The sequence below is a fragment of the Capricornis sumatraensis genome, unplaced genomic scaffold (assembly GCF_032405125.1).
Source record: "Capricornis sumatraensis isolate serow.1 unplaced genomic scaffold, serow.2 scaffold1, whole genome shotgun sequence".
NCBI lineage: Eukaryota > Metazoa > Chordata > Mammalia > Artiodactyla > Bovidae > Capricornis > Capricornis sumatraensis.
This window is the reverse complement of record NW_027184612.1, coordinates 5,270,256-5,296,136: the sequence shown is the minus strand read 5'-3', so window position 1 is coordinate 5,296,136 and position 25,881 is coordinate 5,270,256. Positions and strand designations below refer to the sequence as shown.

Genomic DNA, 25,881 nt, shown 5'->3' with positions numbered 1-25,881 from the left:
CATATGTGAAATGGATCGTCACTCCTGGTTTGATGTATGATACACGGTGCTCAGGGCTGGTGCACTGGGATGACCCAGAAGGATAGGATGGGGAGAGAGGTGGGAGGGGGGTTCAGGATGGGAAACACATGTACACCGTGGCAGGTTGATGTCAGTGTATGGCAAAACCAATACAATATTGTAAAGTAATTAGCCTCCAAAACACTCAATTTTAAAAAATGAGTCTGAAAAAAACAAAACAAAACAGCTCAACATTCAGGAAGCTAAGATCAAGGCCTCTGGTCCCATCACTTCATGGAAAATAAATGGGGAAACCACGGAAACAGTGACAGACTTTATTTTCTTGGGCTCCAAAATCACTACAGATGGTGACTTCAGCCATGAAGTTAAAAGACACTTTCTCCTTGGAAGAAAAGCTATGACTAATCTAGACAGCATATTAAAAAGCAGAGACACTACTTTGCTGACAAAGGTCCATCTAGTCAAAGGTATGGTTTTTCCAGTAGCCATGTACGGATGTGATACTTGGACCATACAGAAAGCTGAGTGCCGAAGAATTGATGGTTTTAAACTGGGGTGTTGGAGAAGACTCTTGAGAGTCCCTTGTACTGCAAGGAGATCCAACCAGTCAATCCTAAAGGAAATCAGTCCTGAATATTCATTGGAAGGGCTGATGTTAAAGCTGAAACTCCAATACTTTGGCCACCTGATATGAAGAACTGACTCATTGGAAAAGACTGTGATGCTGGGAAAGATTGAAGGCAGGAGAGGAAGGGGAAGACAGAGGATGAGATGCTTGGGTGGCATCACCGAATTGATGGACATGAGTTTGAGTAAACTCCAGGAGTTGGTGATGGACAAGGGAAGCCTGGCATGCTACAGTCCATGGGGTCACAAAGAGTTGGACACGATTGAGCGACTGAACTGAAAGGTTCTTCAGGATCAGGGACTCACCTCAAGTGCATATGCTGGATGGCACTGTTAAATTAAGACATGTAATTCTCATGGTATAATATTCCCATAACAAGAGAGTCTACAGCAGGTGGTTTTCAGGGTCAGGATAAAAACAGTACCCAACAATGAAAAGTCAATGTTGTTTTAGCTTCTGTGCTAGAAGCAGCTTCCCAGTGGGTCCTGAGAAATAGTATTAAGTGAGAAAGGGATGAGGTTGCTTTATATGATGATCAAAATGCTCTTCGCCCAAAGAACTGCAGAGGTGAAGAGATAAAGGTTCATGTGATGACTGCCAGGCAGAATGCAAGTTGGAAAGATAAAGGCTGACCAATTCTAAAAATATAAAATCATAATGATATTAAAGGGAACATATAATATCTTATTGTTTAGAATGAGGAGAGGAAGTCAGTATCAAGAAAGTTTATGGTAAAAGAGTGCTGTGTAGAGATGGAACACATAAGTGAAACTCCACTTTTCATAGTTGGGAGATTTCAAAATAAATTTAACACATTTAGTTAGCTAAGTTTAATGGTTGATACAGACATAAGAGACACCATCTTTCATGCCTATTTTATACATGGAGTGAGATGGGCTGCTGCCTAACCCAATAATGAAAGTTGTCAGTCAGTATTATCAGCAGAAATCCAATTTACCCTATAGTAGTGAGCATGTAGAGGCAGTGGGCAATGTTCAAAGTTATTTCAAATTAGAAATAAAGCTGAGAATCTATAAAACTCTATATGCTTACAAATGAAAAAAACTTTTGAAATAGCACTTGAAGAACCAAGTCTTGACAGAAATTGGCTTCTGTTCATCTGTAAGGGTCAAGCTGGAAGAACAAGAAAGACATAGACTATCCTCAAAGACACAGGTATTACCGCAAGTGAAGAACATCTAGTTTCTACATGGCCTAGCTGACAACATTCTCAGCCTGGCACTGTTCAGTTCCATATTTGAGGTTGAACTGCCTTTAATGTTGTTCAGAGATCTTAGGATAAACATCATACCAATACCCTTAATTTAAAATCTGAATGATATTTACCCATTTACTGATTAACATTTGATTTCTAGTCTTTCCCCTTGAGCATGATTACTGGTAACTTCAGCTCAACATGCAATTCTTTTGTTTATGAAATACTGTTTAAGTCCATAAAAAATACTGTTAACTGCACATCTGCATTTTCTGAGAAAAGTATTTCCCCTGCATTGGCAGGTGGATTCTTTACCACTGAGCCAGTAGGGAAGCCCAGATTGACATTATTTTTAATCTTGATCATGATAGTAAGTTGAGTGTAAGTAAAATCACTTTTCCTACATTAATAACTTTGCATGAAGTTTCACTCATTGTCTTAAGTCATATATGAATATTTTCAAATTTGCAAACTAAATATCAAGATCAATGAACCTATTGTTTTAACATCTTTATAAAATAATAACTAAGTCCCAGAACTTTAGAAAAACTCTTGGTTTAGTGGTTCCCAGACTTTTAGATTTCATGGAGCAGTTCAAGTGGGAGCTAATATGAGGCTGTCAACACTTTATTTTGCCAAGAATATTGGAACCAACTAATACTACTAACAATAGTATTTCATAAAACAATAGTTCAATACCACAAAAGTAGGGATTAATCATGTAATAAAAATGGAGTTCAAGTTGATCGTCTATCAACCCTTTTTTTCACCCCTTTGGGGATGCTGAAATTTTAGTTGTGGCCTAGAATTGGGGAACAAATGCCTAACATGCCATTTTGTCCAAATGTTCTAATTAAAAGGCTAAGAGGTGGCTTTGCCTGACATCAGTTGGTGTTAAAATTGGGGAGGAAAAGCACAGCTCCTGACAGCTAGTAGAGTAAAATACCCTGAGAGACTCAAGCATCAAACATGTTGCTAATTAGGAGGAACCTTAACCAATTAAAAAAGTTATGTATTTATTTGGCTGAGCCAGGTCCTAGTTGCAGTGTGCAGGTTCTTTAATTGTGGCATGTGGGATCTTTTACTAATAGCTGCTGTGTGTGACTCCTTAGGTGAAGCATGTGGGATCTAGTTCCTTGGCCAGGGATTGAACCCAGGCCCCCTGCACTGGAAGTGTGGAGTCTTAGCCATTGGACAACCAGGGAAGTCCTACCAATGTTCATTTTAAAATCTCTGATAACTAATATAAAATCAAATAAATCCACCTACCTGGTAGAAAGAATTGGTGTACTGACTGCACCTGTTATAATGTCAAGGAAAATAACCCAAATCATAAATTATCATAATAATATAAACTATGTCATAGATGATATAATCCAAACTGTGAGCTCTTAATTCTATAAAGTGTTTTGTTCTCAATTACACAGTCTATAATAAATGCTTAATGAATATCTGCATGAATAGGTGTATATCACTCTAAATAGCTGCAAAACAATTTCTTCATAAGAAACTTCCCAACCTGGCAGATTCTTACTGCAGAAATCCATAAAACATAAATGATATAAAGAAAAAAAGATAGTGATGGTATGGGGGAGTCCCACTTGCTTGATCTCTAATCAAAGGAAAAAGCAATCAGAAGTTTTAAGGTGTTTAAGTGAGAACAGTAACTGTACACAACACCTACTTAACTTTTAGGTTAGTAACATGAAAAGGTTTTAAAATCCTAAAGGAATTCTAGTTCAAAAGCATGTAATAGAATTTTACATGACCCTGGAACTACACTTATCTAATTAAATGCTATAGTAGATCTGCCTTTCACAATAAGGTGGTCATTTCCAATTTTACCATAAACATACTCACCCACCTATACCATTGATAAAGTTTTGACAATTGGCACTAGTTTTTTTTCTTCCGCTAGCTATAAAAATGCATGACTCATAATTTATCATTTTAAATTCAAAATTAAGACTACAGAATTCACTGGTGGTCCAGTGGTTAGGATTCACAACTTCCACAACAGGGGACACGGGCTCAATCCTTTATCGGGGAACTGAGATGCCACATGCCATGGCCAGAAAAAAAAAAAAAAAAAAAAAAGCTTAGTCTGTTTAAAGGATGTCCTTTCATCAGTAAATCTGGGAGTTCATAGATGTATTTTTCTTTAAAGCAATTCACCTTTAAAAGCATGATGCTATTGCTGACCTAGTCATACTTATTATTAAAAGGGGGGAAGAGGCATGAAAAAATTCACCCTAAGAATTTTTCAGGTAGAATCAGAGTTTGTATACCATTGCCAAAAGCTCTGCCTCTCTGTACACTGGTGCCAGTCAAACCTCAGAGATGGTTTTGGATGTAGTAGAAAGGATGGCTTTTATTGCTTTACCAGGCAGAGGAAGACAAACCTGGCTTCACCCTTGAAACACTGTCTCAACTGGAGACCTTGATGAGGGTTTCTCAAACAGTGGATCAAAAGTGGGCTCTGATTAAGATAAGGAACTCCTAATCTTGATGACTATGCCAAAGCCTTTGACTGTGTGGATCACAATAAACTGTGGAAAATTCTGAAAGATATGGGTATACCAGACCACCTGACCTGCCTCTTGAGAAATCTGTATGCAGGTCAGGAAGCAACAGTTAGAACTGCACACGGAACAACAGGCTGGTTCCCATTAGGAAAAGGAGCACGTCAAGGCTGTATATTGTCACTGTGCTTATTTAACTTGTATGCAGAGTACATCATGAGAAACGCTGGGCTGGAAGAAGCACAAGCTGGAATCAAGATTGTCAGGAGAAATATCAATAACCTCAGATATAAAGATGACACCACCCTTATGATAGAAAGTGAAGAACTAAAGAACTTCCTGATGAAAGTGAAAGAGGAGAGTGAAAAATTTGGCTTAAAGCTAAGCATTCAGAAAACAAAGATCATGGCATCTGGTCCCATCACTTGATGGGAAATAGATGGGGAAACAGTGTAAACAGTGGCAGACTTTATTTTTGGGGGCTCCAAAGTTACTGCAGATGGTGACTGCAGCCATGAAATAAAAAGACGCTTACTCCTTGGAAGAAAAGTTATGATCAACCTAGACAGCATATTAAAAAGCAGAGACACTACTTTGCCAACAAAGGTCCATCTAGTCAAGGCTATGGTTTTTCCAGTAGTCACGTATGGATGTGAGAGTTGGACTATAAAGAAAGCTGAGTGCCAAAGAATTGATGTTTTTGAACTGTGGTGTTGGAGAAGACTCTTGAGAGTCCCTTGGACTGAAAGGAGATCCAACCAGTCCATCCTAAAGGAAATCAGTCATGCATGTTCATTGGAAGAACTGATGCTGAAGCTGAATTCCAATACTTTGGCCACCTGATGCGAAGAGCTGACTCATTTGAAAAGACCCTGATGCTGGGAAAGATTGAAGGCAGGAGGAGAAGGTGACAACAGAGGATGAGACGGCTGGATGGCATCATCGACTCGATGGACATGAGTTTAGTAAACTCTGGGAGTTGGTGACAGACAGGGAGGCCTGGTGTGCTGCAGCCCATGGGGTCGCAGAGTCGGACACGACTGAGTGACCGAAACTGAATCTTGATGAGTATTTTTGCTCCTTTTAATCTTGCCTCAGGTGATTTCTTGGCTGCTCTTCTCTTGATTTGCAACTGTTCAAATCTACCCTTTGGAATTCGTGGAAGATCACAATGAAATGGGGGACAGAAAGACCTGGTAGAAAGCCCCACAGGGTTCCACTCAGTTTCAGTAACTTTAGATTTTGTGAAGATATGTCTTGAAGACAAGTTTAACTAAGACACGTGCACTACTTAAAAACTGGTACACACAATTTTGGGATCAACTCTATCTACCGTAATATACAAACCAATATGTTAAAAAAAATGCCAATGAGCATGTTTAATATAATAACACTGATGTTTGGTTTCACTGACTTCTGTTACTTCCAAGGTAATTCTGGATTCTACATGACCGATTACTACTGAGAATTCAAGCATCTGCAAAGAAATGAGTTTACCTATTAACTTTGTCAGTTTCCAAATATGTCTGCCTATATACTATTCCTGTCTTCATTATTTTATTGCTCCTAAATATCTTCAGTTTTCATATTCTTTCCTAAATCAGCAATGAAATGCAAAGTTACTGGTCTGTCTTTGAAGAATATTACATAAAGAAAAACTTGTCTTCAAATTTTTGCTTTTAAGATTATATAACTTAAAAGAGGATGTAATTCTTATGTTTCTCTCCAAAATAGTTTCTTTTGTAACCATATGCCTGGTAATTGAGAATGAGGAAATAAAAATCTTCCCATGCCTTTGATCTACCCTCATTATCACCATTTCTGCCAAGGATGTGTGTTTAGTGTTCAAGAGACTTGGCATTATGTGCTCCAATTCCTTCAGTGTCCCCAGTTCAAGTGCTTGCCACTTCTTGGTGAGAATTCTGGAACCTAACATTTTAAGACATCCTTCATGACAACTTAAAATCTCTTATTACTTTCATCTAAATTTTGACTATTGGTTTCCTTAATGGATTGATGAAATTTCCAGGAAGATGAATACAAAGAAGTTACTGTCCCTTTATTACTGACCTGGCCCACTTATAATTAAGCAGAATTAACATTCATTTTGATTGAAAACCCAGAAACTGTATTTTCTTAGTATCAGTATTATGATCAAGGAAAAAACCAAGGTCATAATAGGCTTTTCCTAGATTGTTATTAGGAGATTAATGTAGCTTTAATCACACCCATTTTACTTTCTAGGCTAAGTAATATTAAATGGTGATTAATTCTTTGAAACTTACAAGTACAATCTGCACATACATGATTTTGAGAATAATTTAATACGTTAACTTTGACATACAACTATATTCTAATGTCAGTTTTAAATGTAAAGAAACAGATCCTTACATGACCAAAATAACCCACAGGCCATGAGATTGGTTTTTTGTTTTTCCTTTTTTGTTTCAACAGATGTGCACCACAATGGTTCCACATGTAAGGCAAATGCCGTGAATATGAAAGCTACAGTTTACCACACATCTAGAACCCAGGGGAGGTGAATTAGATGGAAGTGGTAGTCATTCTAATTAAACAATCAGGAAACATCATGACAAGTTGGTTTGCAGCATCAAAAGTGTCCATTTAAGTGTCTTTTTTCTTAATGATCAGAGGTCCCACGTTGTCTCCAGTTTCTTCATTGTGTTTTGTGTGAGATCCATCACAGAGTGGGAACTAGGAAGAGAAAGAATGTGAAATGTCTAACTGCAAAATCAATATTATGTTTGGCAGAGTAGGGTGTCACTTAATTCACATATATAACACAATAACTCAGTAGATTTTTCTTGGCTACCTTAGAGATGGTTTTCTGAATGAGCATACGTAAAGTGTACACACTAAGGAGGAGAAAGAAATTGACTTGTGGATAAAACACAGATCATTAACTGCATTTCCATTTGTGATATCTGCTTATGGATGTGAAAAACCTTTTTTATGTTTATGTACTAGTCATATTTCCTTTCTAGTGAATTGTATCCCTGACCTATCTACTGGAAAGAGTTTAGGTTCATAATTTGTTCAAAATCAATCTGTTCATTATCCTTTTGCTAATCAACTTTATAGCAATTTTTCACCCTAACCCTTTTTATTTTGCTTATTTGTTCATATCTTTAATTTCTGTACTTTCATACAAATAAGCCAGTATTTCCCTTGTTAACATCCATCATGGAGACTTCTTTCTCCTGGAGATGTGATAAATTTCCATTTGTTTTCAAGATCTCACATTGGGGAAAAGGGACAAAACTAAATATTTAACACGGTGCTTCCCCAGAGCTCACTGCAAAATAAGAAGTCCTGCAAAATATTCTGATTTGGTTTCATTTCGTATACAAAAAACATATACAGTTCTCTTGGTTAACAACATATATTATTATTTTAAAGAGGAACTACTATTAAAAACACACACACACGGGGTGGGAGTTGGGAGGGGTGGTTCAGGAGGGAAAGGACATATGTATACCTGTGGCTGATTTATGCTAACGTATGGCAGAACCAACACAATATTGTAAAGCAATTATTCTCCAATAAAAACACACACAGATACACAATTTTAACCTCAAATTTCCTAGGCTGACTGGATTTACAAACACTTCTTTGATGTCCATTATCATCAGGTTCTGTGGAGTGCCACTTGCAAAATGCTGTTCTAAGAACAGCACTTAAGAATCTGTTGCTTCAGTATTATTAGAAGTGATTGCCTCCCAAATTGTTATACATTCATTCAAAATTTTATCAAAACTAAGTCTACATATAAAGTGCTTATTTATAGGTTCCACATTATCTTATTCATCAGCCTATTACGAGATAATGACTGTGTTTAAAATTGCTTCAGTATTAGGTAGGGCTGGTTTTCCTTCACATTTCTTCTTTGTTAAAACTTTCCAATTTACCCTTTACCTATTTATTCTTCCAAATAAACTTGGGAGTTTTTTGGCCAAGTCCTATTTTATTTCTCTTCTGTTCTTCATCCTCAGGTCTCATGCATTTTTCTGATATGAACATTTCTGCTTTATATGTTTTACAGGCATTAAGTATATATTTCATATCTGACTATTCTTGATATATATCACATATATATAAATATATATTTGTGTGTGTGTGCCTGTATATCACTGGTTTTTTGCAAGTATATCCTCTTTATTGTTAAATGATGAAAATAAGAATTCAACAATGTTTTTAGGTGTTTCTCAGGATTTTATAATTATCAGTAAATTATTTTCTTTCCTTCTATATTTTACCTTTTATTTTTATTTCATGTCAAATGATGATACCTAGAATCTTTGTTTTATTCTTTTTGTCTGGAATGTAACTTCACTCTAGAATAAGGTATACTCTTCCACTGAAGGAGCCTATTTAGAAGAGTAAAGTGCTAGGAGTCTTGGTCTGAAGAGTAAGATCACCTTATTACTCCATCAAGGAAGTATAATTTTCAGTACCTGAAACTAGACAATGATGGTATATAATCTTTAACCTTGATGAAATGTGTCAAAGACTAAAGTGACATTCAGTTGATGTTAAAGAAGTTCAATCTTAATTTTACTATCTGTATATAATTCTGAGAGGCAGTAAATTAGTTAAAAACTACCTTGAAAAAAACTCAAGTTATCATCATATTGTAAATTTCTAGATGTAAAATCTATCCTGGGGTAGCAATACAAATGTGATATATATGAAATTTAAATTGTTTCTGTCAATAAGATGTGGCACAGTATATTCATATTACAAACAAGTCCTTGTAGAAAAAGATGAACTCAAGCTTTCAGGGTTTTCTTGCATGGATGACAAAACAGGCCATATAAAAATCAAATGGAACTGTATTCCAAAGCAAAGAACAGCATTTCAAAGTGACATATATTTAATATACAAACACAGGTGATTTTACAGTGAGAAAAAAGGTTTGCATTGTTAAAAAAAAAAAAAAACTCCATTTTTAAAATAGGGATTGACATATACACACTACTGTATATAAAATAGGTTAACTATTTGGTTAATGTATACAGGAAAAGAAACTAGAGTGGATATACGTATATGTATAACTGATTCACTTTGCTGTACACCTGAAACTAAGACAACATTGTAAATCAATTATACTCCTCCCCTCCTCCAAAGGGCTTCCCTTGTGGTTCAGCTGGTAAAGAATCCTCCTGCAATGCAGGAGACCTGGGTTTGATCCCTAAGTTGGGAAGATTCCCTGGAGAAGGGAATAGCTACTCACCGCAGTAATCTGGCCTGGAGAATTCCATGGACTGTACAGTCCATGGGGTCACAGAGTCAGACACGACTGAGTGACTTTCACTTTTGTTTCTCCTCCAGAAAAAAGGAGTGACTAAGTAGACCCTGGCTATTTCTTAATTAACTTTTATGCTTTTTTTTTCTAAGTATATAAACCTCTGCATGCCTTTAAAATGTAAACTCAGGATTCAAAATCATTCTGTTCAGAGGCCAATACATCTTTTAATAGTACTTCCTATATTACCTAATATTAGTCAGAATAATTTCCCAAACTTCATGTGAAGATTAGGCATTCTGTATTTATCCATTAGTTCAGTTCAGTCGCTCAGTCATGTCGGACTCTTTGCGACCCCATGAATCGCAGCATTCCAGGCCTCCCTGTTCATCACCAACTCCCAGAGTTCACTCAGACTCATGTCCATCGAGTCAGTGATGCCATCCAGTCATCTCATCCTCTGTCGCCCCTTCTCCTCCTGCCCCCAATCCTCCCCAGCATCAGAGTCTTTTCCAATGAGTCAACTCTTTGCATGAAGTGGCCAAAGTACTGCAGTTTCAGCTTTAGCATCATTCCTTCCAAAGAAATCCCAGGGCTGATCTCCTTCAGAATGGACTGGTGGGATCTCCTTGCAGTCCAAGGGACTCTCAAGAGTCTTCTCCAACACCACAGTTCAAAAGCATCAATTCTTCAGCACTCAGCTTTCTTTACAGTCCAACTCTCACATCCATACATGACCACTGGAAAAACCATAGCCTTGACTAGACGGACCTTTGTAGGCAAAGTAATGTCTCTGCTTTTCAATATGGTATCTAGGTTGGTCATATTTATCCATTAGAGATTTCTTATTTTAAGATGATGAAAAGATTAAACTTTTTTTTTTCCCAACAAACAACAAAGAGCCAAAATGAGTTATTTCAAGAAAGGGTTAGCAATTTCATAAAAATGTGCTATATGTATTACTGAAATATATTTATTAAAATTAACTCATACATCTAAATACAGTATAAACTAATGAATGGTAATTATTGGTACAAAAATTCAAGTGGCAAATTATCTGACAATATTTGTGTTTTTCAGAAAGTATCTTATTTCATTTTTTACCTTTCTGTGCAGGAGAAAGAAAACATGTGGTGGATATATACTTTTGAGCATAATCTAGGAAGTACAGCAGTTTTTGTATTAAATAATAATATAATGAAAACAAATTTTATTAGCCCTCTTTCATTTAAAATTTTAAATGTGTTAAAAATGTCAAGCAAAGAGCTGAAATTTTTAAAAAAAAGGTATATTTAATTCAGTTCATGTAGTATCAATACTTAAAAGAACCAGAAAATTGATGAGGAGAAAACGTTTAGCTCACAGATGATTCTAAATTTGTTCTAAGATGTCACTGTTTATTTATTAACAAATCCTGGGGAAAATTTTGAGAATTAAATTGGCTGCCTTCTCTGTATGTCCAGAAAATATCCTATCATTTGTTAACCCAATTAGAAAATTACAAATCTTAAGCAGCTTTACAAGTAGAGAAGACAGGGTGTGGAGAAGAGATGGGAATAAATGTTTAGGGGAAAAAACCCTAGAGATCCTTGTTCTCCTCTTGGAAAGTTAGCAGACTTGGTAGGATGTTCATAAGAAAACACAAAATGTGTTTCTTCTTAATGGTTGGTTCTCACATCCCAAATTAAGCTGTTTCTGTTTTTAGGGAGATTCAACATAGAGGTAAATAAATACTCCTTGAATTATCTATTCTACTTGCAAAAATTTAAAAAAAAAATTGAATCTTCTTTCTCTAAACTTTGTATTTTTAATTAGAGTTTGGATTATAATTTCCAAGGAGGCTGCCTGGGGCCATCTGGCTCATTACCATAAATTGTTCTGAGGAATGAACTTGCTTTGGTTGAGAAAGAACATAAAAGCAATGAGATCTTTGAGACTACAAGAGAGAATATGACATTTTCTATCATTCTTATGTACTTAACTTTAGCAATGTTAAGCATAAGATAGTAGATATAATAGGAAAATACATAAGAAAAAATTAAGACTTTACAAGACTGTCTTCATATGGATTGGGCAAGCAATGTAACCAATATTTAGAATATTGTGTCTGTGAAGAAAGGGAGTCAGTGCAACACACCTCTAACCATTAATGGGATGGAGACTTTCCATAATCACAGCCCAGCTCCTCAAAACAAAAACAAACTCACCACTAACAAAAAACTGCAACTCAAATTCTGAAGTTGTAAAGGAAAGAAAATGATTCTCCAGTTACATTTCAATTTCAGTTGAGCTACTGACATGAACTGGCTCATCTTTCCCCTTATTTCTTAGTCTGCTTTCTCCTTCGGTCCTTGTTCAAACTTTCTCCTGCCTACCCAATGGCCACCACATAACTCAGTAAATGATGTAACCTATTTGAGGTGTGTAGGGGATGGGAATCTAGTAAGACTGCTGAAAACTGTTCCCTTTGATATCAAGGTTCCCTCATCTTGTTTTGAAAGACTATTTCTTGTTAAGGGCGAATCTCAAATCATTGCTTGTCCTTTTGTTTCCTTCCAGTCTCTCAACCCACCATGGTCTCAGATGGGATTTCTCCCTGTAGTTGTTTTAATCATTTCCTTTGTATTGGCTCCTTTTTCTCTCACTTTACTTAGGGATAGCCCTTTTGTGAAATACTATCAAACAAGCTAGTTTCTGAAGAGCAGAGGCCACACTAGGGGGGCGGGGTGTGGGTGAGAAGAGAGGAGGAATGAACCATGTTGCTGCTGCTAAGTCACTTCAGTCGTGTTCGACTTTGTGTGACCCCATAGATGGCAGCCCACCAGGCTCCCCTGTCCCTGGGATTCTCCAGGCAAGAACTCTGGAGTGGGTTGCCATTTCCTTCTCCAATGCATGAAAGTGCAAAGTGAAAGTGAAGTCGATCAGTCGTGTCCGACTCTTAGCAACCCCATGGACTGCAGCCTTCCAGGCTCCTCCATCCATGGGATTTTCTAGGCAAGAGTACTGGAGTGGGGTGCCATTGCCTTCTCCGAACATGACTAAGAGATCTGATTCATTAGGTCTGAGAAAACTACTCAAAATGTTAGAAACACAAAACAGGTTACTAGTGACTGTATCTTAAGAATGAATTAGAGGGGAGATGGACAAATTAAGAGTATAGGATTAACAGATACAAACTACCACATGTAAAAAATAGATAAGCAATATGGATTATTATTATTGGATATAATAATATCCAATATCTTGTAATAACCTATAATGGAATATACTCCGCAAAAAAAAAAAAAAAAAACAAACCCAAACTGAATCACTCCACTGTACACCTGAAACTTACACAATATTTTTTTTTTAACTTTTTATTTTGTATTGGGGTATAGCTAATTAACAAGCAATGTTATGGTAGTTTTAGGTGAACAGCAAAGGGACACAGCCAAACATATACAATGAAACTTACACAATATTGTAAATTGACTATACTTCGATAAAAAAAGAATGGATTAAAATTGAATTAGTTTATATCACATGAAACTTTTTTTTTGGATAGGAGCTTAAATTTTGTTATATTATTAATATTATAAAAACAACTGGTTTATATGAAGAAAAACTACTGAATGTAAACTCAATATAGGCATCTAATCAAAGTTATCAATTATAGGCCTTCTGTGCATAGACATGTAAATATATGACTTGGCACCTGTGTGACAACCTTAAAGAACCTCAGGAATGTGTGGAGTTTTCAAAAATTTCTGGAGAACAAGCACATCCACTAATTTGAAAAGCATTCACAGTGATCTCTGAATCCACTCATGTGAGAATAAAAAGTGCCCAAGCTTCAGTGAAAATTCAGAACTGACAAATCACAGATGCAAAGAGGATTAATAATGACATAAAAGACAAGCCTAAAAAGAAAGAAGACATTGAGAAAATGGAAACATTTAAACCATTAGCTTGTGTCCATTTGTGATTTTTCCTGAAATACTTGAGATCTTAGTTTGTAAAAGCCCATATTTGCTTTATTGACCCTTTGTTGCTGTAGTTCAGTTGCTTAGTCATGTCAGACTCTTTGTGACCCCATGGACTGCAGCATGCCAGGCTCCTGTCCTTCACCATCTCCTGGAGTTTGCTCAAGTTCATGTCCATTGAGTTGGTGATACTATCTAACCATCTCATCCTATGCCACACCTTTCTCCTTTTGCCTTCAGTCTTTCCCAGTATCAGGGTTAATTCCAATGAGCTGCATCTTTGCATAAGGTGGCCAAAGTATTGCAGCTTCAGTTTCAGCATCCATCTTTCAAATGAATCTTGAGGGTTGATTTCCTTTAGGATCAACTGGTTTGATCTCCTTGCAGTCCAAACACTCAACCAAAGCAAACACTCTTGGCTTCACTCAAGCAGTCATCGTATTTCTTTTCTTTTCCATGCAGTGTCATATTTATACATTCATACTGTAACCAACTTGGACACAGCTCCTATTCTAATTATTCTGTTCAAATGATGCCAAAAGGTCAATTGCCTAATTGCTTTACCCCACAGTCTTAGTTTAACAGTCTATTCACCTCCTTGTCTTTTGCACACACTGATGTTCATAACAAAATCTTCTTTGAAACTTTTCCCTTTTTCACTCTGAAGCCACGATATTCTTAGTTTTCATTTAACTCTGGTGTCCATTTCATCTCCTTTTTTGACTCTTTTTCCTTTTTAGAAGACACAGAAAATTCTCCAAAGATTTCTTACTTAGCCCTTCCTTGATTTTTATCTGTACCAAGGATCTGCTGCATTCCTATTCTTGACTCACAGTTCTGCTGATTGCTATCTCCAACCCTGATGCCTCAACTTTAGTCCCACACTTCAGACTGCTGTATGTTTCTATTCAAATGTCACCTCAATGTCACTTTTGATATTGCAATTTTCATTGGTGTCCTGAAAAATCAGCCATTCACTCTGAATTTCTTATTTCCATTGATGGCACCATCTCATCTAACCCTACAATCCTATCTTAAGCAAGACACTTCAGTGAGCTTCAGTTTTCCTCCCTCAATCTTCCACACAAATCATTCACAGTTAATCCTTCCTTCACTGGCTAATCCTTCCTTCAAAATGTTTCATATATCTGTTCATTTTTCTTCATTCCCACAGTGAGCACTCTGGTTTAAGTATAACTTTATGTCTGAACTCCCCGACAGGGTGCTCCCCCATGTTGGGAGGCAAACTCCTTTCGAAGATGAAACAGGAGGGAAGGGCGCAGGGCACAATCTTTAAAAGAATGATGTAGCCCAAGGACATGACATAAACCGATTAGAACCAAAAAGGTCCAAGATGGCAAACAAGTCAACTTCCACTAGAACTTAAGCCTCCATATAAGATCAATGGAAAGCTGGGTTCCAGTCCCCACCACATGGGCTACAGTCCCAAGCAGGGTTCTGGCTGTGTTCGAGACCCTGCACATGGGTTCAAGTCCCAGTTTGAGGTGAACTGTTTCCTTGGTACTTAAGATTTTTGATTCGGACTTATTCTTTTGAGGAAGGAGGTACAAGGATCAGAGTAGAGTCTTCATTGATTCATCTTCCCAGGGGGCAATTGAACTCCTATGGATATCACTATGCCTTTCCAGAAAATTTGAGCCCACAGTGTAACAAGCTCTTTCTTTTATTTAAAGCACTCATAGTGCACCAACTATACACATCTATGACACCTGCTGTTTCACTATTTTAAGTGTTCTCATGCATGTATCTAGTAATAGAAACTAAATGAACTATTTTAGATCATTGACTAAAGGACCAATACAACTCTGGACTTAGGATTCATGTCAATGTATGGCAAAATTAATACAGTATTGTAAAGTAAAATAAAGTAAAAATAAAAATAAAAAAAAAAGAAATTTCTAAAGATATTACTAAATTCTTAATCTAAGTGGTCTGTCATCACTGGATTATACAACATCAACCGCAGCCAGAGAAGGGGGTAAGTAGGATTGCTTTCCAGTACCTGGTATGTGACTTCTTCCTTATCTGTAACATGTAATTTGTGATAATAGATTTCCACTGTGGGATGAGGTCCCGAATACAACATGCTTTCAGAAATAGATACATCATTTTTATTGTCTATGTTCTTAGGCCTCATAGTATCAAATCTATTTTATTTAAATGCTAAATAGTGGCAGTACACACAGTATGTCATTGTATTTCTCTAAATATGCCAGAAATTCTAAAGTCATTCAATGTATGAAGCTTTTCAAGATGACCTTAGAAGAACATTTTACCATCTTTAGATCACTAGCTGTCATCACTATCTAGAAGCTGCATGTATCACAGGCATACTTCCAAATGGAACTTGATAAAATGCAATTCTCACAAAAGAAAAAAAGATACAAAAAAATCTTGTGTTAGATATTTAAATATAGGAGTTGCAGCTTAAAGAAAGCTTAGGATACAGGGTCAGTCCATATGTACTAGGTAAGAAATCTTCAGGGGCAATTTTCTCATAGTTTCTCTTGATATTTCTTTTTTTAAACTAGCAGTTAATTTTTATTTATTAAAAAAAAAAAAAAAACTTTCATTTTCTATTGAGGTATAAAATAAAGACTCAGTCATGTCTGACTCTTTGCGACCCCATGGACTATATAGTCCATGGAATTCTCCAGGCCAGAACATTGGAGTGGGTAGTAGCCTTTCCCTCCTTCTCCAGGGGATCTTCCCAACCCAAGGATTGAACCCAGGTCTCCTAAATTGTAGGTAGATTCTTTACCAGCTGAGCCACAAGAGACGCAAAAGAATACTGGAACGGGTAGCCTATCCCTTCTCCAGGGGATCTTTCTGACCCAGGAATCGAATCCAGGTCTCTTGCATTGCAGGAGGATTCTTTACCAACAGAGCTACTAGCTGATTAATAAACAATGTTGTGATAGTTTCAGGTGAATTTCTAGATATCTCCAAAACTTATCCTAGAATCCAGGAGCTTGAAATCCCAAGAGGAGGAAAAAAAAAAAAAAAAAAGACCTATTTCTCTTTGCATTTATTTATTATTTTAATTTTTTGTTTCTCTTTTTATTTAGGCTGCATACTCCTTTTCCTGGGATAGGGGACACTAAGACACACTTGGGGAAGAAATTCTAAACATAAGCAAAGGAATTTTTCCCTCTTCTTTGGCAAAGAATATGGTTACATTCACCTGACTCAACAAGGCTGTGATGTAACTTTATTGCGTGGTGGTTATACATTTCAGTAAATATATTCCTGAAGAGTACACAGAAAATAGAGATTCCATTAAAAAGAGAAAGAAAAGAAGAAAGGATGGTGGTGGTGGTGGTGTAGTTGCTAAGCTGTGTCTGATTCTTGAGACCCTATGGACTGCAGCCCACCAGACTCCTCCGTCCATGGGACTTTCCAGGCAAGAATACTGGAATGGGTTTGCCATTTCCTTCTCCAAGGGATCATCCCGATCCAAGGACTCCAGGTCTCCTACATTGCAGGTGGATTCTTTACCGATTGAGACACCAGGGAAGCCCAAAGAACAGATCTTAACAATTCATGATGATGCCAGCTTGACAAGATAGTTTAAAAAGGAATGTTACATTAAAAATGACATTGACATAAAGGACTTGTTTCTCTTACCTTTTTGGACCTCCAACAACGGCAGTACACGGCTTTATCTCCCAAATCCTCCATGTCAAAAGCATGTACTACCTTGGGGTTGTCTTTCTGGATGTGAGGGTTTACCATAGATTTGTTGCGATGATCTTTAACATAAAATCTTTTGTAAGCTAGATAACCAATTGCAGCTGTTCCAGCAGCAATGGTAACAGCTGCAATCCATTCAACTAGAGTAGGGAAGGAAAACAGGAATAATTATCAAAACCAAAACGCATACTTATAATCTAACAAGAACGTTCAGGAAATGCAAGTTTTGAGTATTAAGTATCCCAACAGTCAAAGGTTTTTAACGTTAACAAAATGATCAGAACACACTGGTGTAGTAGTCCCTTGTTAAAACTTTCCCCAGCCCTTACTGAGGCAATTGTATATTTTCTATTGAGTGATGTTAGTTAAATTAGTGAGCCTGCACATATCTATTGCTTAAAAAAAAGGCAAAAAAACCTCACACATAATGAAATCCAGATTACAAATAAGGCCATAAAAATTCAGATTACAAACAAGAACCTCTTATCCCTCTTACTATCAGGAGGTGATTATGTTAACAAAGTGATTCATTTAAATAGTAGGTCCTATAGTCATTTAAAAAGGAATAACCTCAAAGAGAAATGCAATCCAAAGAAAAAGCAAGAAAGGACAAAATTAAACCAAGCCTTAATATTAAACATTCAGTCACGCAAATTTTTTTTTTTAATTTCAAAGTGTCTCATTAAAATAAGAACCAGAATATACTAATTTCATAGAAAACATAATATAATTACAGTTAGATTCTCCTTTAATAAATTCTAAATTTACATGATCCACTAGTGAATGATGTGAATTCTCCACAAATTCATTTTAAATTTAACGACTGTTTGTATGGCTGAGTCCTTTCACTATTCACCTGAAACTATCACAACATTTTAAACCCCAATACAAAATGGTTCAGTGTTATAAAAAAAAAAAAATTAACTAAAAAAAAAAGACATTTTCCTGCCCAATTATTTGTTTGACTAATAGGCCATCTATTTGTTCTTTTTTTAAAGTAGCTTTTCAAGGATCCTTTGGAAATCCAAGCACTTAACAACTACCCCAGTTCCAGAGAATTGTGGAGAGAAGAGGGTGCTGCATAGTCTGGTTAGCCTCAGCCTCAGAGGAGAGTTGTCTAGTCCCAGCATGGAGTGGACTGCAGGAAGAAGTTGAACAGGGGTCAGGATAAACACACTGGACTGCGTCCCAGCATTTCCTGAGTCAGATCTTCTCAGTGTTTGAAATAAGTTCCCAGACTATCAAATAAAGCCCTAGAGAGATAAGTACAAAAAACACATTCCAAAGCCAAATAAAAACATAAAATGAATAATTAACTGTATGGCTTACTTGCACTACTGAGTCAAATTTCTTATTGTACTAATGTGAGTAATCATTGAATCTAATTGTACCTTACATAAAACTGGAGCTCATTCTTACAAAACTCTAATGGAAGGAAATAACCATTCTCACACTTAGTTCCTTTTATCTTAGTCTTCCCTTCTAGCTTGTTTAATAATTTAGTTTTTATCAAGTGTTTCTAATTAGCATGTTCCTTGGCTCCTGTTTTCAACCACAGTATTTTTCTCTGCGAAAAAATTTAGTTTGTTTTTCTGGCAACGTAACCCTTCTATTCCTCTCTGCTATAATCCCCTAGAACAAACATTAACTTTATACCCTTCCCATGTGCTGCATGACTGCAAAAAGTTAATAAGTCATTTGATAGCTTCAAACCTTTGGCCTCATTGAAAGATATTTTCAGCTACACGCCTTGTATAGATTTGTCTTGAATGCTATGTTTCATTAATCAAACATTTTTCAAAAATTTATTTCTTTATTACAAATGTTATTTTTTTCCTCAGTGATAAAGGTTATAGATTTTTTGTTTTTGGTGCCACTGTGCATCTTATGGGATCTTAGTTTCCTGACTAGGGATTGAACCCAGGCCCATGGCAATAAAGGCATGGAGTCCTAACCTCTGGATTGCTGGGGAATTCCCTGCCTTGAATTTTACCTGCTTCATAGTATCATTCTGTGGCAACTCCAAGCAGGGCTGACACTAGCTCTGGATTTCTAGTTTGATTCAAGATCTTCGTTTCTGATGCATTTTTTCAATCATGGAATTCCCTAGACAAAATGTCAGGAGGTATGGGAATCCACTTCTTAGCTAAGGGAAAGCCACTCTGAATAGCTAATTACCCATCACAAACTGGGCTAACATAGAGCTTCAAAGGTATATATTCAATTACGTCTTCTGAATGCTGAATCCTTAAGGCAGACTTAAAAGCGGCAAACAGCCAAAAGACTGAAATAAAATAATTCCCTAAATGCTGTTGATCTTAGTTACTACTTACTTTGGAGGTGCAATTTGAAGTATTGCTAACATATATGTTTTAATGGTGCTTACATATTATATAAACGTCTGAGATTGAAAACATCTGCAACTGGCTAGGATTAATTTGTCTCAAAACATGTACTCTGTTACCCTAACCCAAGGAGGGTCACTTATGACAGTACATAAATTTCACGGCACCATATGTGTGCTAGGGAAATGGCTTTGCATTTGCTCCAATGAGTTTGATAGAATCAGAGTCAGATAAAGTCTTAAGAAAACAACTTCCATCCCTCCCTCCTTCCCAAATTCTAATTCTCTAACCTCATTACAGACAAATATAAAAGTTCCCAGAATAAGAAAAATGTTGCTGTTTTATCATTTCATTACTGCAGCTTGAATCAGTCTTTCTGGCAAAAAGCTATGGATGCCACTGGCAACTCTAGGGAAAAGAGAGAAAAGGAAACTATATGGAGATAGATGAGAATAATGATGGATTCCAAAGTCAACAATTACAATGGACAAAGAATTGAAAACCCAAGACAGTAAACAGATAAAAGCAATAAGCAAAACCCTAACATTTAGTTCTTGACAGTGTATACACCTATGAAGAACAGACACAATCTCAGGGTAAACAAGGGATTTTATCAAGACCTAATTTCTAAAGAGATTTCAGTTGGCACCTTTCAGACATTCTTTCAAAACTGGGGTCCAGAAATATCCTGAGCTTTATTTCTGCCTCTTCTAGTTATCCTTACTTCCCTTTTTTGTATGCCTCTCTCAATGCACAGTAGTCCTATAGTTAGATCAAATGCTTCCTTTGCTTAACCATGCTTTCTATCCATACAATTATCACATATGCCAATATAGAAAATACAAAAAAATACATTTTTAAATAATCCTTCCCTTTCTTACTTTTCCCTTGGCTTACATTCTTTGTATATATTCTTTGGTTTTCTTAGTATTAATTACAGATATAGAAAACATCAACTTGTTCCCAAATCCCACACCCTCATTTATAACTCATTTCTTAAATTTTCTTTACTGTGGGAATCATTTGCTTTAACCCAAGACAGAAATCTCACCCTGCTTCTTTTCCTTTAGCCTCTTTTCGGCCCCAAACTGTCCTCTCCTATCCAGTGTCAACTGCCATGGAATCAGAATGTACCCTCCACCTCAGGAGAGGGGGAGGGGAGCTGTGCTTAAATCTCTGCCTTTCTTGGGTCTACCTCAGATCTGTAGGCTATGCCTGGTAATGTTTTTCTTTCCAGGACAAGTGTACAGGCAGTGTCCAATGTTAGTTCAATAAAAAGATGTAACAGATTCCTAATTTGAATTTGCTACTGCGTCTGTCTATACTACTATCACATTGCTCTCACAAAAATGACTTCTCTTTGGCCTTATCTTATCCTTCAGCATCAAAGAGTGGAATTCAAATACTTCCTGAGATTAAAAATAAAACTTCATTATGGAACGCTTCAGATCAACACAGAAAATAGTGTAATGAACTCCCACTTACCCTCACTCAGCTCCAACAAATATCAATTCTCTATCAATTTCGTTTCATCGATAGCTCCCAAGTCCCTTCATTATTTATTGCTTATAACCTATAGGAGCTATCTCCTTTATTTGCAGTATGATCTGCACATTCCTTCTCAGATAAAAAACAAATCCTTTAAATGACTTGATAAATTTATTGAACCCAAGCAGTATTTTTATATGTTGAGATTAAATGGAATGGAAAATCATAGTTAGTTTCAATAAAAGAGACAACGATATAACAGAGGATTAGTTTTGGTTATATGCATTGTAGTGGTGGTGGCTTCCTTGATGGTTCAGCGGGTAAAAAATCCCCTTGCAACATAGGAGAGCAAGATTGGAAAGATTCCCTGGAGAAGGAAATGGCAACCACTCCAGTATTCTTGCCTAGAAAATCCCATGGACAGAGGAGTCTGGAGGGCTACAGTCCATGGGGTCCCAAAAAGTCAGATACCACTTGGTAACTAAGCCACCACCTCCATTGTAGTGCTCAGGGTTTGGGTTACATAACAAAGCACAAGGCAGACAGCCTAACACCTATTTTCTACCTTGAGAGTAAAGTAGAAGGAAAGGGATTAAATTAAAGATGAGAGCAGATTCAGTGAGTTTTAGAGATACAGAGGAGCAAGAAGTTTAGTAAACTTCCTAGAAGTCATCTATTGGGTATGAGGAAGAGTCATTCGAGAATGGGGACTCTGTAGCAGTGAAAGCTGCTTAATGTTTCTTATAGTTTCTAAAACTGCAATAAATATTTGGTGTCCTATAAAAAGGGGCTTTTCAGGTGGCACTAGTGATAAAGAAATCTGCCTGCTAATACAGGAGATGCAAGAGTCTTGGGTTCAATCCCTGGGTCTGGAAGATCTCCTGGAGTAGGAAATGGCAACCCACCCCCATATTCTTGCCTGGAAAATTTCATGGACAGAGAAGTCTATCAAGCTATAGTCCATGGGGTCCCAAAGAATTGGACATGACTGAGCACACATACAAACACACACTCACAAACATTACATAGAAAGTAAGTTTGGTATAAGAATGTCAATTATACATCAGTAAGGAAAAAAAAGTGGGTACCAAAAGCCATCTCTCTGACTGCGATTGTTGGATTACAATTCCAATTATTCATCCTCATTGCCTCTACCAGATTCATGTCCTGACCTGATCTTCATTCATCTTATTTCTAGCGCAACCATTATTTTTTTTTAATTTATTTTATTATTCTTATTGTAATTTATTTATTTAATTTTTGGGTGAGGCGAGTGGCATACAGGATCTTAGTTCCCGGACCAAGGACGGATCCCAGGACCCCTGCATTGGAAGTGAGTGACAGTTGCTCAGTCGTGTCTGACTCTTTGCAACCCCACAGACTGTAGCCTGCCAGGCTCTTTTGTCCATGGAATTCTCCAGGCAAGAATACTGGAGTGGGTTGCCATTTTCTTTTCTAGGGGATCTTCCCCACCCTGGGATCAAACACAGGTCTCCTGAATTGCAGGCGGATTCTTTACCATCTGAGCCACCCCAGAAGCTTACTATTATAAGAGACACTACTAAGTATAAAGATAGGTCAACTTAAAAAGTATCAGCAGATAAATGCTTGACTTTATCTTATAACTATAGACAATACATTAGAATACGTAATGAATTCACACACCTTTTCCATAGGAATACCTAAAACAGAAGTAGCAATAAAGCTGTAAATGACAATCATCAATCAGATGAAATAATTTAGATGAAGCTTTTCTCTAAGAGATTTGCTACTCCATCTGTTCCAAGTCCTAAACACCAGACCCTCAAGGAAGTCTCCCACCCATTATTTTTTTACCTGAATATAAATAAGAATTCTGCATGCATATACACATCCTTTAATTTTTTATTTAACATTTATTTATATCGTGCTTTGTTGTTACGGTGGGTTTAGTTGCTAAGTAGTGTCTGACTCTTTTGTGACCCCATGGACTGTAGCCCACAAGGCTCCTCCGTCCAGTGCCAAACACCATCCTATTCCCTTTATAACAATATAATATATACACAAACTATAAAACATATATATATATAATTCACTTACTTAACTGAGAAAAGACATGATCATCCTCCCCCAAATCAAAAGATTTAAGCTGATTTTCAATCTATAGCAATTAACAGGTTTGGTTTAAAAACAGAGTAGAAGAATTTGAGATCTAAATGGATCTGTCCCTTGCCACACCACAGTATTTGTGGAAGAAGGCACCCGTAGAGGTGATTTACAAAGGCTTTGGGCCCCTCCTCATAGTCCTCACAACAATCTTTATGCTTTTAGGTGAAATAAAAACTTTCAAAACTTGAAAATAAGTTGTGCAAATAACCAGCTCTTATATACTGCATTAGTAACTTAAAAAGGTCATGCATTATCACTCTCATTCAGTTAGGTAACTTTTGGCTACAAGTCAATTTTCCAATTTATAGAATCTATTACAAAATTAGGGCACAAGTTACCAGGGATCTGTTATAGAATCTGGCAATACATGAATCAATAAGGCTATTTTAAATTAACTTCTGGACAATCTTTTTACCTAACTACTTTTACAGGGAACCAAACCTTGAGGTGTGGTGTTTTATATCTGGGCAAAGATCACTTCTATCACGCAGCGGGTATACACTATTATATTAACAATTATACTACCACTAAGAGTTGCTATAAAGTGAAGCTCCATATTAATTGACTTCTAGAAAGTCCCTTAATTTTAATCGGACCTTCTCTGAAGTAACATTTCAGAAAGCTGGGTACCAGCACTAGGGAAGCAAGGCTGAGAAACGTGAAACGAGCTGTTTTTTAATCCTTGCTCCAGGACTACCGCCACCGAGCGCCAGATGCTAGAGGCATAATTGAAAAAAAAAGGGGGAAAAAAAAAACCAAACTGGTAAAACTGAAGACCTCGGATTGGGTTTCTTCCTTTCAAAAAAAAATGTGCAAAACTAAAATGTGATTAGTCATGCCTCGCTTGAGAGCTGCAGGAAATCCACGTTTTCGCTCTACGGTGATTTAAACCTTGAGACGGGGGAAGTTTTTTTTTTTTTTTTTTTGCTTTTGTTTTTACCTTTCCTTTTTCCCCAAGTCTTGTGACCTAACAGAGAGGAGTTTCAGGGGAGAACAAGAAAAGCTAGCAGCGTAGCGGGCTCATTAGGATTTAGGGTTTAGCTAGCTAGGGGAAACGAGGTCTACACCTGGGGAGATACCTGCATGGCCCCCATGGCACTTATGCCCCGCGATCGTAGCCTGATCTCACCCCCTTGCCCCATGCGGCCCGGGGAGCCTGCAGGCCCGCGGAGCTTTTGCCCTTCTGTATTTCAAGGTTACAGGACTGGCGGGAACGCACGGCAGCAGTATCAGTCCAAGCAGCTGCAACCAGTGCGCAGGCCGACAGCCGCACCCACTCCCATGCCCCACTTCACCTCGTACGCTGGAAGTCATACTCATGGCGCCGACGATTGCAAGGGTGTGCACAGGACACTGAGCACAAACCGGCTCTCGCGGACAGCAGGAGTCAAGGTGCGACAGGCGTACGTCCTAAGGGCACTGACTCCAGGCAGCTACCGCGCAGGCGCAGCGACTGGCCGTCAGCACGTGTGTATTAAGCACCCGGGCTGATACTGAGCATGCGCGGAGCTGAGTCCCGGACCTTTAGGAAGTGTTGAGTACGGATTTTGACAGCCGCAAGAGGAGGGAGGAGGGAGAGACCGAGAGAGGTAGCAACTGAGTTTGCGCAATCCTGAGGGGCTTGGTCCTGGAGCCCAGCGGACCCACCTTTGGAATAGAGTCCGGGCCAGGTTTTATGTCTCTCCCAGGTTTGCGGATTTATGAGGGCAGATTGTATGTGCTGATATAACACTTGCCATATTCGGATATCTAAGATTTCACTCCCAAATTTCTTGCTTAGTCTGGTACCTGTAAGGCCAGGTCCAGTTTTAATTTGAAATGCCAAACACAGGAACCAACTGTGGTGTCCCATCCCAGAATCTCGCCCTCGCTCCCGGTGTGCACTGCTCCCCGCCCCCCGCCCATTTCCCCCCCCTGATTTCGACACAGTTCTCCATCTATGGAGCATCTTGGAACTTGGGTTAAGGGTGCAGTGGGAGAGAGAGAGAGGAAAAAAAAAAAAAAAAGCCTGCTCATTTCTTTTAAAAAACGTACTCACTTAAAAAAAGTTAAGATTATTTCCTATCTTCTACAGTCTGAAATTAGTGTCGGTTTCAAAATTTTTTGAATAAATTGTTTATAACTTGTTATAAGTTGTTTAAAGGCACCAATTTGGTGAGGAGGATAGGATTACTTAAAGGGTGTTTCGAAGGCTGCCTGGTTTTACTCCTATTGTATCTTTCCGGAGCGGGGAGTTGGAGGAAGGTGATTGCGGTAAAAGGCGGTCTCCCAAGCTACCCAGGGCAACGGTTCTGCCTCCCAACTCTTAACGAGTGACTGACTGCCTCATACAACTGCAAGAACCAGACGTCTTTAAGCCGGGGACGCGCTGAAGCGCGTACTAAATGAATGAAGTAACAGCCAGGGCTGCACCAAAAAGGCCCATCGGGTGTGGATGAGAAAAGCTCCGCTCGTGCTCGCCCCTTCCAGGTCCTTCCGCTCGCCCGGGCAGCGCCAAGCGCGCGCCCCGCCTCGGGGGGTCCCGTCGGGCGGCCTCTGGGCATGCTCAGTAGCGGCGAGTCGCGCAGTAGG

At 37.8% G+C, this 25,881-nt stretch overlaps 1 protein-coding gene across 1 annotated transcript; it reads right to left on the bottom strand.

The window, feature by feature from the left end:
- Positions 1-6,646: 6,646 nt before the first annotated feature.
- LOC138072315 (CDGSH iron-sulfur domain-containing protein 1) lies at positions 6,647-24,732 on the bottom strand. The gene is made up of 3 exons (XM_068963430.1): positions 24,606-24,732; positions 17,264-17,469; positions 6,647-7,102 (listed from the first exon to the last, which is right to left on the bottom strand). The coding sequence occupies exons 1-3, from the start codon at positions 24,628-24,630 to the stop codon at positions 7,013-7,015; spliced, it is 321 nt and encodes a 106-aa protein (XP_068819531.1). The 5' UTR covers positions 24,631-24,732; the 3' UTR covers positions 6,647-7,012.
- Positions 24,733-25,881: the final 1,149 nt, after the last annotated feature.

Excerpts from the sequence above, each read along its gene's own strand:
- LOC138072315 (XM_068963430.1), bottom strand. The coding sequence starts at position 24,630 with ATGAGTATGACTTCCAGCGTACGAG. Across the intron at positions 17,470-24,605 it reads TATGACTTCCAGCGTACGAG|TTGAATGGATTGCAGCTGTT; the intron begins GTGAAGTGGGGC and ends TCCCTACTCTAG. Across the intron at positions 7,103-17,263 it reads GTTGTTGGAGGTCCAAAAAG|TTCCCACTCTGTGATGGATC; the intron begins GTAAGAGAAACA and ends TTCTCTTCCTAG.